The sequence below is a fragment of the Chionomys nivalis genome, chromosome 5 (genome assembly GCF_950005125.1).
Source record: "Chionomys nivalis chromosome 5, mChiNiv1.1, whole genome shotgun sequence".
Classification (NCBI taxonomy): domain Eukaryota; kingdom Metazoa; phylum Chordata; class Mammalia; order Rodentia; family Cricetidae; genus Chionomys; species Chionomys nivalis.
In genome coordinates this window covers 89,052,533-89,066,239 of record NC_080090.1, presented here as the reverse complement: position 1 = coordinate 89,066,239, position 13,707 = coordinate 89,052,533, and the positions used below count along the sequence as shown (strand labels likewise).

Here is a 13,707-nt window from a genome sequence, read left to right as displayed (position 1 = left end):
AATGAAATTGTATGTCTTTTGGGAAAGCAAGTTATGATCTCTTAAAAACACAGAATATGAAAAAATCTTGAGTGCAGTGGTATTTTGTTCATTGTTGTGGTGCTTTCTATTTAGTTTATTTTTAAATGTTATTTCTTTAAAATAAATAGAGAGCTTAACATGAGTTTTCAGGTAGTTCAAGAAGTTCATAGGCAATAAATTAAAAAGTTTAAATTTATAAATGATTTAGTACTCCTTTATGTCTTTTGACTCTGTACCACATAATATGCTACATGAAAAGCTAAAATGTTTGAACTGTAGATATTCTAGTGTTCCGTGTAGCAATTACAGATAATTTGTAAATTATAAGTTATAGGTAATTTGTAAAAAAACAAAACAAAACAAATTACCTCAAACTACAGAAGTTTCTAAGTAATAGAAAACAGTCCTAGGTGGATTTCCAGGCGGAAATACACAGTTGTTTCCATGGGGTAATTTTCAGCCTGGACTTATGAATCTGTTACTTTGAGCTTGACTTCCAAGGCCATTCTGAGGTCACTATTGAACTTCCCTGAAGTAAAGGAAGAGAATGAAGAATGACCTATAGATGTGGGGGTTAAGATGAGGAAAAGGAACAGGGGGAGTAGAGTTGTCACATAAGCCCTTCTTATCTGCCAATATCAAACTTCAGTCATGTCCTGGTCACATGGTTCCACAGGGAACACTGGGATATGAAGTCCACTCCATGTCCTGGATAGGAAGGAGAGGATGAATTTCAGTGTATAATAAAAGATCGAGCTACTGGATAAGTAGGAAGTGGTCTCCTGTGTCAAGTGTACTTCCCACTTTCTCTTCTATGAGGTTTAGTGTGGCTGGCTTTATGTTGAGGTCTTTGATCCATTTGGACTTGAGTTTTGTGCATGGTGATACACATGGGTCTATTTTCATTCTTCTACATGTTGATATCCAGTTATTCAAAACAACTCTCAGATTCCATGTTACACATGTAAGAATGGCCAAGAACAAAAACATTGATGACAACTTATCCTGGAGAGGTTGTGGGGTAAAGGGAACACTCCTGCATTGCTGGTGGGAATGCAAGCTGGCACAACCTCTTTGGATGTCAGTGTGGCAATTTCTCAGAAAATTAGGAAGCAATCTTCCTCAAAACCCAGTAATACCACTTTTGGGTATATATCCAAAGGTTGTTCAACTGTGCCACAAAGACATATGCCCAACTATATTCATAGCAGCTTTGTTTGTCATAACCAGAACCTGGAAACAACCTAAATGTCCCTCAACCAAAGAATGGATAAGAAAAATGTGGTACATTTACACATGGAGTACTACACAGCAGAAAAAATGACAATTTGAATTTTGCAGGCAAATGGATGGAGCTAGAAAACATTTTGAGTGAAGTAACCCCAGACCCAGAAAGAAAATTATTACATGTACTCACTTATAAGTGATTTTTAAACATAAAGCAAAGAAAAACAGCCCACAAATCACAATCCCAGAGAACCTAGACAACAATCAGGACCCCAAGAGAGACATACATGGATTTAATCTACATGTTAGTAGAAAAGGACAAGATCTTCTGAGTAAATTGGAAGCATGGGGAACTTGGGAGACGGTTGAAGGGAGGGGGAGGCAGAGAGGGAAGCAGAGAAAAATGTAGAGCTCAATAAAAATGAGAAGATTGTGACAAACAAGGACAGTTTGCTCAAAAGCAAACTTAGGGCAATGTATAGTCATGACAATTGAAGGCACTTAAGACCTTTGTTCCCAGGTCTTATTGCTAAGGGGTATATGGTGGTTCTTTGTTTTGACTGACATATTAAGTTATGTAACCTTTTCCTTTAATGTACATGTCCCTTATCATAGTGCATCTGATTTCAATCATATCCACATCCATTTATGTAGAATCTTAAAATGACAAATAAATTTCTTTTAAAATTTCCCTGAGAGGACACAGTTTGCCTTAGAGTTCATGCTCCCAAAACCATTCTGTATCAGCTCATCTCCTACCTTGATATCCACACGCAACCAGATTTCAACTAAATGCAATCAAACATTAGAGGTCATGAAGGGAAGGAAAAACTTAACTCCGTTGTTCAGAGTGGGGTGTGCACGCAATTCGATGTAAGTGAGGGTCATAGTTTACTAACTGGGCATACTATTTGTAGCGGGGTATGAGCATAGTCCCCAAACAAGTGAAGTCCTAGATTTCTAACCTATCTCCTATGCTTGCCTACCTCAGCAGGTCTTCTGTTTCTAGATAGATCTTTAGCTCTCTTTCAGTGTAGCTTCCCCTTCTATTTCTCTCTCATTTCTCTCTTCTTGGTAATTTATTGGAGAGAAAAATGAATCACCTGACTTACAAACTATTTCCAGTTTGTCTTTTAGGAATCATATCTCCACAGTGAAATTGAACATGGTCCTGTGTCCTTGAGAGTTGTAACTTGGGGATGGCAAAGCCTCTACCAGTCTTTGGTGAGCCCCCATTTGCAGAAGCTGGGATCATCAAGAAACATACTGTAGGGTTCCCACTTCTTTTTAGTTCTCCTGGCATTGGTGTATCATGCCTCCCTCTTTTAGTCCAGAGATATAAAATGACAACATTCCAATTCAGTCATTGGTCGTAATTTATCTGTGGAACCACCTACAAGGATAGCTTACACTCCAACTGCTATTCACTTACCTGCAGGTCCATTTTGTACAGATAATTCAGGAAAATGCTTTCCTTGGCAGGTTTGCCACAAATGTCTCTTTCATATCCTTATGGAATCAGATTTAAATAAGTTTTATATTTTGTATCCATGCCATTTGTCTTCAATCCATACTATAAATCAAGTTACCAGGGTGATCATAGACAAAGCATGTGTCATGATTACAATCTGTATCCCCCATCCACAGAGAAAAATCTCATGATAGTAATACCAATATATGTAACATGATGGGCTGGCTTGTTGGGGTTTATGTCCTGCCTGGTTCCCACAGCTGGTAAGTCCACAAAGAAAATCACACAGGGAGTCTACATTAGGTTATAAACTGATTGGCCCATTAGCTCAGGCTTTGTAGTAGCTCTTATAATGTATATTCATCCATTATTCTTATCTATGTTAGCCACTTGGCCCAGTAGCTTTTTCAGCAGGGCAGGTCACATCCTGCTTCTTCCATGGTCTGGGCAGGACTGGGGAAAGAGCTTCCTTCTTCCCAGAATACTACTGTTCTCATTTCCCTGCATCTACTTCCTGTCTGGTTGTCCCGCCTATACTTCCTGTCTGGCTACTGGCCAATCAGCATTTATTTAAGACATAATTGACAGAATACAGAATTGCCCCACATCAAATATAGGTATTTACATTTTGGAGCACTTTTTGCACATGCTTTGTTCTTTTGCATTGGTGTCATATGTGAATATTCAGAGCACTCTGCCTTTTTGTATTTTCTACATATAAGGGTGTCTCATTTCATAGCTGTTCACTAATGCTTTCTAGCCACTTGGATGCACTAAAACCAGTCTCCAATAAATCCTGAGGAATGTACTCATGGCAGGGATTTTGCTTGGGCACTTGTGTGTTGCTAACAGTTCATCTACAGGCTTTATAACTGAAAGTCAGCTTTTCTGTGTGTAATATAGCCTTAGATCCTTTTGAATGTGAAAATTTATATTTCTATACTTTTCTAGCATTAACTTTCCCTGTCACATGATGGAATGTGATTTTGTTCCTCTATAAGCCATCTGGCACCATCTCCTAGATATTCAAATTTATTTCACCCTCCTGTTCAATGCTAGGTAATTATACAAGAATATGTTTCAGTATTGACAACTCTGGTGTGCTCTTTTCAATAAGCAGTTTCAAATCTTTTTTTGTTTTCACTGTTACGTTTCCTTAAAGTTTTTATCCTTAGACTCTGCTTCTGCTGTGCTTTCTTATGAATTCTTATTATATGTGTGCTGTCTGTTTTGCCTCATTTCTCTATTCACCAGCTTTTCTCAGATTTTCCCAGTTTTTTATGCTTTATTTCAGCTTTCTTATTTTTTCCCGTGTCTATAAAGACATGATTTGTTACCCTTCTTAACCTTGAGTTTCTCTTTTCATTCCTGAAAATGACATTTCCTTTTATTTTGAATTGTTGTGGAACTCAGTTACTTGGTTTCTGAGTTCCTAGAATTCTTATTCATGTTTTCATCTTTTTGTTCCTGTGTCATTTTCCAGCTAGCTTGGTTCCTTTGGAAAGACACTTTCAGCCTGTTTTTCATTTGTCTTTCTGTGTCAGTGTCTTTCTTACCTGTGTGATGTTATTCTCGTCATTTTTCTCCTATGGAATTTGAACATGGTCTCTTTCTTTGTTTCTTGCTCTGTAAAATTACTTGTGTGAACTTTTAGAAGGAACAGTCCAAAGCTAAATCTTCTGCCCTGGATTTCTTGATTCCCCTTCCCATCCAGCTGTTCTTGACTCTCGTTATCCTTCTCAGCTGCTCTTCCTGGGTTTCTCAATTTGAAGATCTAATAACCTGTTTGTCTTTAGTGGTGTGGCAGAGAAGGGCTCAAGAGCATTCTGGAAAGGAGATCTGACTTATCAATATGAAAGGCTAATGAATCAGGAGGCAGGGACTCCCAAGGCCTTCCTGGGGGCCCTTTTTTGCTCCTGTCCCTTTGTACAGGTCCTCTTGATCTCAGTTCAGTTGCCGGCTTGTGGCCATCACTCTGGCTGGATGTCCCGTTCTGCTCTTCAGCTTTCCCAGTGTAGTTCTTACATAACATAGGTGCCCTGTAAGATAGCATTCCTGCTCCTCACTGGCCCACTAGCTGTGCTTGCAGAAATGATTCAGTGTTCTCTGTTGGTTTTGGCTTTGCTGTCATGTTGTATTTGATGTGTAAAACCCTTTTTATGTAAATAACTAGTTATTTGGAATCTCATAGAAGCCATGAGAAGAAATACTTTAGGCCCGGATTTTTCTTAGCCTTTCATCAACTTTGGAGAAGCAGGGTTTAGCTTCATTTTTAAGTTTAATAAGCATCACATTATTCTCTTGTGCACTTTTTGCTACATCTGTCAAAATAAGAAAGAAGAAGTTCAAGAGCATGCATCCACTGACCTCATGAGAACCAGACAACCAAGAGAGCAGCCTTTTGTCTGTTTTCAGATAAACTCTACAACTCGATGACTGCCCTGGCTCTCAGTATCTGATGGGAGCTGGCGAGACCAGGCTTTGAAGTCATGCTCATATCCAAGCAAGAAATCTGCAGAGTGACCTAAATTCACAAACACCTGGCTCTATCCCAGGTTTTGCTAAACTGTGATCTTTAGTAGCTCAGTGATCTCACATAATACCTTCTATTTGGATTTATTTTAAAGGTTTTAAATTATCTGTTATCTATTCTATGGGTTCATTAGCCTCATTTATTGATATGTTTCATTAAGTTAATGATGGCTTTCATCACGATTGTGTGAGAAATGTAAGAGTATGAGTGATTTGAGAATATTCTTGTTGGATGTACTGAACCTAGGAAAAAACCATATTAAGCAAAATTACCACTCTCCAAGGTTTATTGCTTGTTTTCTAATGGTGGTTTATAAAACCCACCCTGATTGCCCAAGATAACCAACCTTCCTGTAGATCAAACATTTGTTATTTGCATCTGCAACAGATGCAAATAACATCAGATATTCAGATACGGGTTCTCCAGAGAGCCCATGGGAAGAACACATACACACTTCAGTACATGCTTGGTGGTGCTGCAGTAATGATCTCTAGCTGATGGGTCTGAGGAAGTGGATAGAGATTGGCAGGTGAGGTGTCTACTTTGAGATGAGGACAGGAATTCAGGTCTGGTAGGAAGTCTTGCTGCTGGGGTGAACAAAAAGTATGAAGATACAATGTGGCAAGGAAGGCTTGAACTTTGGTTAACAAAGATAATAAGTTAGAAAGCCTATTTGGGTTTAAGGGTTCATGATCTAGCAGGGAAGTGGTTCTTCATGGTTACAGTCTACCTAGAAAAATGACTTTCAGATATGTAGTCTTAATCTTTCCAATAAAATAAGTCTGAAATTGACTCTGAGTTGGCTGTGTCTGCACATCATTTTTGCATATTACAGAATGGACCTTATATCTTTATATAAATTATGCAAATATTCTCTGGAAGAGATTTTTGTTTGGGGAGTTCTGAGCCAATGAAGAAACCCTCAAGACCTAGATTAGTTGTTCTCAACCCATGGGGATCGAATGACCCTTCCACAGAGGTCACCTAAGACCATCTGCATATCAGATATTTACATTACGACTCACAACAGTAGCAAACGTACAGTTATGAATTAGCAATGAAATAATGTTATGGTTGTGTGTCACCACACACGAGGAACTGAATTAAGGTGTTACACATTAGGAAGGGTGAGAGCCACTGCCCCAGAGGCTCCTCTTCACTTGACACCGCATCAGTACGTAATTAATCATTTTTGGAATGTCATTTAATAGCTACTAGAGAAAAGGAAGTGATAAAAAGCATGGCCCATTAAGTGTTAACAAAGAGTTAACGAAAAGAGACAAAACAGCAATCTCACCTATCGATATCAAAATAATTTTCATAAGAAGAATCTAAGAAGAGTTTGCATTGTTTGTATGGATTCCAGTCACCCATAAGCTGCTCTTTAACTATTTCTATGCATAAGGAATTAATAAGAGAGTTACTTGTAGTTTTTATTTCAGCATATCTAAATGCTCTGAATAGGATATTAAAGCAATGAGGATACTTTAAAGCCATGTTAAACAAGCATACACACTATGAAGTTTAATCGATGAAATCTTAAAATCTTATCAAATCACATCCTATCATGATTCACCCGGCTCCTGTAGATTCAGATGAACAAATGTGTACCACGTGTGATTTTTCAAATTTGTCTAGTGCAGGTTTCAGATTTCAAGATGTTTCAGACTTTGCATTTTCGGAGAATAGATGTCACCTCTAAAGTCTGTGCAAATATTCCAAAGTCTGAAAAATGTCCAAATCAGAATGATGCTGACCCCAAGCATTGCAGCCATATTTCATTTGTGTGTCTGTTTTGTCTTCTCTTTTATTTGATGGCTTAGACTAAGCAGACACATATGTCCTTGTACATAGTCACTTAATTCAAACACTGATTGATTACTTTATAGGAAACAAATGCAGAACAATCTTAATCTGGAACATCCACCAGGATTCTATAATTTTCCTTTAGTGACAAATCAGTTGTTTTTTATTCCCCCTTATGAGCAAGTGCATTCAAATTAAATGGTAAAATAGAGATAAATTATTAGTAAGTATGTAACATGGGATTTGTGTGCATATGATTAAATAATTGTTGCTCCCTCTTGATCACCTGAATATAATATAATACAATTAAATGTAGAATTTAAAGTACTGACGGATTATCTGAGTGTGAAATCACATGGATAGCAAAGGTGTTTCAATTACCTAAACTTTAGAAGAAAATGTGTGGATTTCCACCGCATAGTTCAGTGTAATCCAGCACTGTCACTTTGAATCAGTCAAGATTCAGTGTACATGTTGTATTCTTACTATGAGACCTGAAAAGACTAAAGGAAGAAGGTGAAAATAAAATGACATCTCGGACACCGACATGGTGATTTTGTGATCACAATTCAGAACCTTTATTCTTCCAGTCTTTAACCCTTCCTAGATGTTTTAGATGTGGAATTGCATGCTGTGAATGCATTCATGATGATTACTGGAAAACTGTTTTATATGGTTTCTTTCAGGATTTCATGGGTTATAAGATAAGTAGAAATTGTTACCTGCCATGCCTTAATAATTCTTTAAAAGAATAAACGGTATTAAAGACATAAAGACTAGCAGTGTAAAGACAGCTGTATATACACATTTAGAACTATATCCATGAATATAAATGAATTTGGCATCATTAGAGACAGTGAATTTTTTAAAAAAGAGAATTGAGGATCATTAGAGGTCACATTGTGAGGGGAATAAAGGTGTATTAATTGTATAAGGAAGATAAAGTGTAAGGTTTGAAGGACATTTGAAGTAAGGTTGTTCCCCAGCAGGAGCTGGACACTTTTCTGTGGCTAGACGAGTTATACAAGATGTGATAAGTCGATTTATCTGGCTCTAGCACAATTACATGAGCCAGTACTATGAGAGGGTATGAGGTCCCAGGTCAAGGTGATTTGTCAGTAAATCTTTTGAATTTGCATCTATACATTTATTTTGAGGGATTCAGACAAACTTATAGTGATTCATCCCCTTCAGGCAGCGAGCTACCAAATAAAATGAAGGCTCTAATTCATCCAATTAATTTTGTAAATTTATTCTTATGTGTAGCTTCTTATCCTGCGATTTTTAAAAATAATTTTTTCATTTCACTATTCTGTGTGATTACTTCTGTTGAACTAGAGTGACTGGGGTCACTTTTTTATTTCACTTAAAGATTAAAATGTATTGGTTGTCAAATGAAATGAAAGCAGAAGGCAAACCAGTATCTATCACCAAATCATTTTCTCTCCTAACCACAAACTGCAGCATTTTCAGATGGCATGATGGCCTCATTGTTGTGACTTCAGTCTCCTCCCTGCCCCTGTTCTATGCCTGCATGTGAACTTATAACCGTATAATTTACCGCTCACTGTGTGTCCTTGTCTGCCTGTTCTTGACTTTCATAGTCATGTGACCCTCATGCAATGCAGAGAAGATCTCGACATCTGCTGAGGCCCTCTCTGAACTCAAGAACTTGTGGGGAAGACTCACAGGCACGGCCCTGTCTCCTCAATGAAAACTGCTTCCAGTTCCAGTACAACCTGACGGGTATGGTGAAAATCCAACATGTGCTCCCTGATCATTAACTAACCCTCGTGTGTGCACCCCATGCCGGCACTGGGGAGGTAGAGGAAAATGTACGTGTGGGACATGAAAGGCTGAGGACTTAGTTCCAATTGTCCTTCCTGAAAGCAAACATCCATTCATGGCATTGGGATACATCAAATCCACCCGTAATTTCTGAAGAACAGCTTGGCTTAAATAGATACCACAGTAGAGTCTGGTTTTTCTCACGCCTTTCATTATTTCGGTAACTTGCATCTATGATATATTTTTCCATAGACAATAAAAAAATTAGGGAGGCCTAACCAGTCATGGACATTCGAGAGGCAGCAATAATCATGATAGATGAATTATTTAGCCTCTATGGTTGTCTGAACACGCAGGACAGTGCCCAAAACAAGAGAGTTGCTATTACATTCATCTGCCACCTACCATTTCCCCAGCGGGGGATATCCAAAAATGCCACCAAATGTAGGATCATTTTAGGGCTAAGCAGTCAATACTTAGGAACACACCACCATATGCCTGAAGAGGCGTAGTTGCATCCTTTGCCAAAAACTTCCCTGTTCCACACGTTGGAATCGCTGAGATTCCTCGGGGGGAAGACCTTGTAAATCCTATGTAGGTGGCTAGTTCTTTCATGGGTGAGTGACAGCATACTAGATTCACTCTTTTCCTTCGGGTCTTTGGCTTTGATAGCAGTGTTTCAGAAATACAATGGAATTTTGCTTTATTGGAAAAGCGTATCTTTAAGATTGAATTTTCTTTAGCCATACGTTTGTTATTAAGCTCTTAGATATAGAAAAAAATGGAGAGGTTTTTATTAACACGGTCAAGGATCTTTCACACCCACATCTATAAGAAAAGTTGTCTTTCTTCACCGTTTTAAGTCAAACTAAGTATGAAGGGAGGGGCCGAAGTGGCCAGAACCACCTCGCATGGCCACAGTCCTGTATTGTAAATACCACTAGCCAGCCCTGTGACGCTTACTTACGCAGAGATGGCACTTGTGAGTACTCTCACAGGATGTCTGTAGGCAAGCTCCCTAGAGTCTTCCATAAAGATGCTAATCCCACTTCTGAGTTCCCCTCCTTCTTGATCCAATCACCATAAAAAAAATTCCACTCCCTAATTCTACCATCTTGGAAGGATTTTGGCATATGAGCCACAAACATCAAGTTGTTGCCATAGCTTAGTTGTTTTCTCTCCCAATTATACACAATAAATTATTTTCTTAAACTGGTCTTTTGTTTTATTCCCCTGGTTAGTGTCTCTCCTGTCCTACCAACTGTTTGGCATAACCTTTTGGGTTTTCATTTTATTTTGTTTTATCCCAAACACACACACACACAAATTCTAGGAAACTGATTCAGTACATTTATTTTATTTTTGTTCATTTGTGTGTTTTCCTCTGACACAATTGTTGGACACGACTTTCCAAAGCTACTTGGGAAGGCTGTAAAATTGTTTGTGGGCTCCCCTTCAGCCTACACAGATGATCAGAGCTTGGGTGTGCTTGGCTCACAAGTCTAGACTTCGAAACTCAGTGTTTGCGATCCTCTTCCCATAGAGTGGAGTACATGCCAGCTGAGTGAAAACGCTTCCTGTGGCCAGGGCGTGAGGACTCGCCTGCTGAGCTGTGTGCGCAGTGATGGCAAGCCGGTTGGCATGGACCACTGCGAGCAGGTAAATTGTGTGTGATGCGATATCTTAGCTTTAGTCCTCAGCCTTCACAAAACCTAATAATAGATATTATAGACACTGACGGAAGAGGTGTTATGAAGCGGTTGTATGGCACTGGTTTGGACTTACTCAAAATAGATGAGACACGTCATCTTGCACTGAAGAAATGGGTCCCGGTAAGAAACGGAGTCATTGCTTCCAACTTCTTAAAACAAACTTGCTTTCCGACAAACCGTTAGTGTTAGTGAATTTGCTACCGTGGTGTGATTCATTTGTGTGTGTGATGAACATGTCCTCATTGCACAAGATGGATGCTGACCCAGGAAGTAGAACGTGCTGACAGTTTTCTCAACAAATAATTTCCAGATAAACAGTACAGCTATCTTTTTTCTTCTCAATCTATGCAAAAGACGTCCATGTCAATTTTCAAATTGGGAGGTTTTGAAGTTATCTAATTTTATGGAATGTGGAGAAAAGCTACAGTTGGACCCATTCCAAGGAAGCTGGCTTTTCCTTCCCAGATGTAAATTCAGCACTAGAGGGCCAGAACAACAGAAAAGGGAAATACTGACATACTGCAGGCATTGCAGAAACAATCTTCAGGATTGAAAATAGGATGCCAGCAATCACACGTGGCTGCAACAATGTCTGTAACATGTTGACAGGCAAACAAAGATCTGTTTCAGTTGTTGTGGCGTGAAGAAAGTAAATTAATAAAGACTTCCTCACCACTGCTATCCCAGCCCTAAGTATTGTCATAATATGCTCCCTAACCAGATGTGCTGATGTCACCCAGGATGCTGACTATGGACCAGTCTGTCCGCAGCCAGTAGGATTCTAAAAATGGCTCGCATCCAATAGATGACTCTTGACCAAGTGTCACTGCTTCATTTAAATACTTAATTTAGTTTATTCTGCCTGTAAAACACTGACTGCCTCGGGAAAGGAGTCGCCGAGCTACAACTCTTCCGAATAACTCAGAGCTGTCCCCACAACGTCAGCATTCCCTCCCGATGCATGAATGAGAAATAGCATAAGGGTGCTTCAGCTGACAGAAGCACAATGTTGGACTGTAGCGCTTCAGCTGAGTAGCTGGTTTTATTTGTGCTCCCCTTTGTTTATGAACATTGTTACCTATTAGTTTTGAGGTGCCTATGTGTGCAAAAAATATTTTCTTTTGATGTAAGGAGAGATGTAAATTATTCATTAATAAAAGTCAGTTTCCTCATTTTCTAAATGGTATACACTAAACATATATTTAATGACTATTTATTTAAAGAAGTCCTAAAGTATTAATCTCCTGTTTCACACCAATAATCACAAATTCCTTTAAGGTGTTTTCTGTGCTACCCACTCAAGGATTCATCATGTTGTGGTAACTAATTTTAGCTTTGGGTAGATGTACTGATAATATTTAAAATGTGTCGGGTGCCAAAGCTTTTTTAATTAAACATACACCAGGCATGTGAGTCACACAGCACAGACTTAAGTATTCGCTGTCTGATTCTTGGGTAATTTATTCTCTCACTGAAAAGTCTCCTACCTTGGTCCCAACAAAATGTACACATTCCATCTACACACAGATTCCAGAGAAGAAAGTAAACTGTCTAGTGCATTCGTCTCCAGATTAGAGCTGTAATTACATTGTCCTGCTGATCATCTGGGGATTCAGATGAATTGCTTATTTTATCATTGTTCCCATTCTGTGCACCACCAGTCTTGTTAATAATTTTGATCTCTCTGTGTACTGTCAGGATGTCTGTGTGGAATGATTACATGTCTTTCTGCTTTCTTGTGGCTGAGCAACACGGGCAATCTCTGTGCCATGTGGACTCATACTTTCCCCCGAACTGAGTGTCAAGTGTCTGCTAGAATTCAGAGTCTATAATAAGAAACTTCGACTAACCAATGTCGCCAGTGAAATAGCAACAGTTATTTCTGTGCCTACCAATTTCTAGAACAATGGACGTTTGTTCTCCCACCACACTGTAGAGAGGTTGTTTATTACAGAATAAAGGGCACTCTTGACCATAAAAGAATAGTGATCTGGTTTGGTATTGAGGGTGTATCTCATTGCATCCGCAGCAGAATCTGGAAAAGCCCCAGAGGATGAGTATCCCCTGTCTGGTGGAATGTGTGGTCAACTGTCAGCTCTCAGGATGGACGACATGGACTGCGTGTTCACAGACCTGTGGCCAAGGAGGTATTCAGTTTCCCCTGTTTGGTTCCACTATTAACAGTAGCTTGATAACTGGCAAAAACCATAGTGAACAATTGAAGCTGACCCAAAGAACAAACCTCTAAGCTGCCCAGCAGGCTGAGCAAGTAGAACCGTGGCCAATCACAGAAGAGCTGGCTAACCTATAGTCAGTATCCTGTCAGAAGATCCCAAACTCTGCCAGTTGAAAACATGTGGCCATGGTGAGTTTTAGGCTATGTATTGTGTCAGTATAGCTGGACAAAGTGACTAGAAACTTGTTTCTGTCTGTGTACAGAAAGGGCTTGTTTCTGCTTCAAAGAGTTAATCAATTACATAAGTTGACAGAGACCATAGAGGGTTTAACAGCACCATTTCCCAGAATGGTGACATCTTTGTGGATGTTCCTATGAGCCACCTTGGAAGTGGTATACCTCTCTTCTTTATGTGTTTTATGAGAGGAAATTTAGTCTGTGTTCCCAACTCAAAGCAAGAAGGTTAGGAAGTGAAGTTTCTGGTGACGAGCTGCTTCTCAATGTTTCCCATGATGATGTAGAAGAGTGTGGTCAGTGGATCAATCACACTTTGAGGTCTCAAGACTTTAGTGTTTAAGTATACACAGTTGCAAGGGATGTATATGCCAGATAATTCTATGAAACTAGGAAAATAGAGAAAGATAGCATGCAGCCAGTAGGCTAGGGCAAGAGTTGTCTGTATCGGGAGATCTTGTCTATTTCCCCTTCCCAGGGGTATCTATATGTTTCTCTTAGGGTTCACAATGTTACATAGCTTCTCTAGAGGCATGGACTATAGGCTTGTTAACCTTTGCTTTACAGCTACTATCCACTTATGAGTGAGTACATATCATGCTTATCTTTCTGGGTCTGGGTTACCTCACTCAGGATTTTTTTTCTAGTACCATCCATTTGCATGAAAATTTCAAGATGTCATTGTTTTTACCACTGAATAGTACTCCATTGTGTAAACGTATCACATTTTCTTTATTCA

General features: G+C 39.1%; 1 protein-coding gene across 1 annotated transcript in view; it reads left to right on the top strand.

The window, feature by feature from the left end:
• Thsd7b (thrombospondin type 1 domain containing 7B) overlaps positions 1-13,707 on the top strand; it is an 871,002-nt gene that overhangs the window by 816,551 nt on the left and 40,744 nt on the right. Inside the window, exons 18-20 of the mRNA XM_057770607.1 lie at positions 8,663-8,804; positions 10,390-10,505; positions 12,588-12,705. Coding sequence (XP_057626590.1) covers positions 8,663-8,804; positions 10,390-10,505; positions 12,588-12,705 — 376 coding nt within the window. The remainder of the gene's footprint in view (positions 1-8,662; positions 8,805-10,389; positions 10,506-12,587; positions 12,706-13,707) is intronic.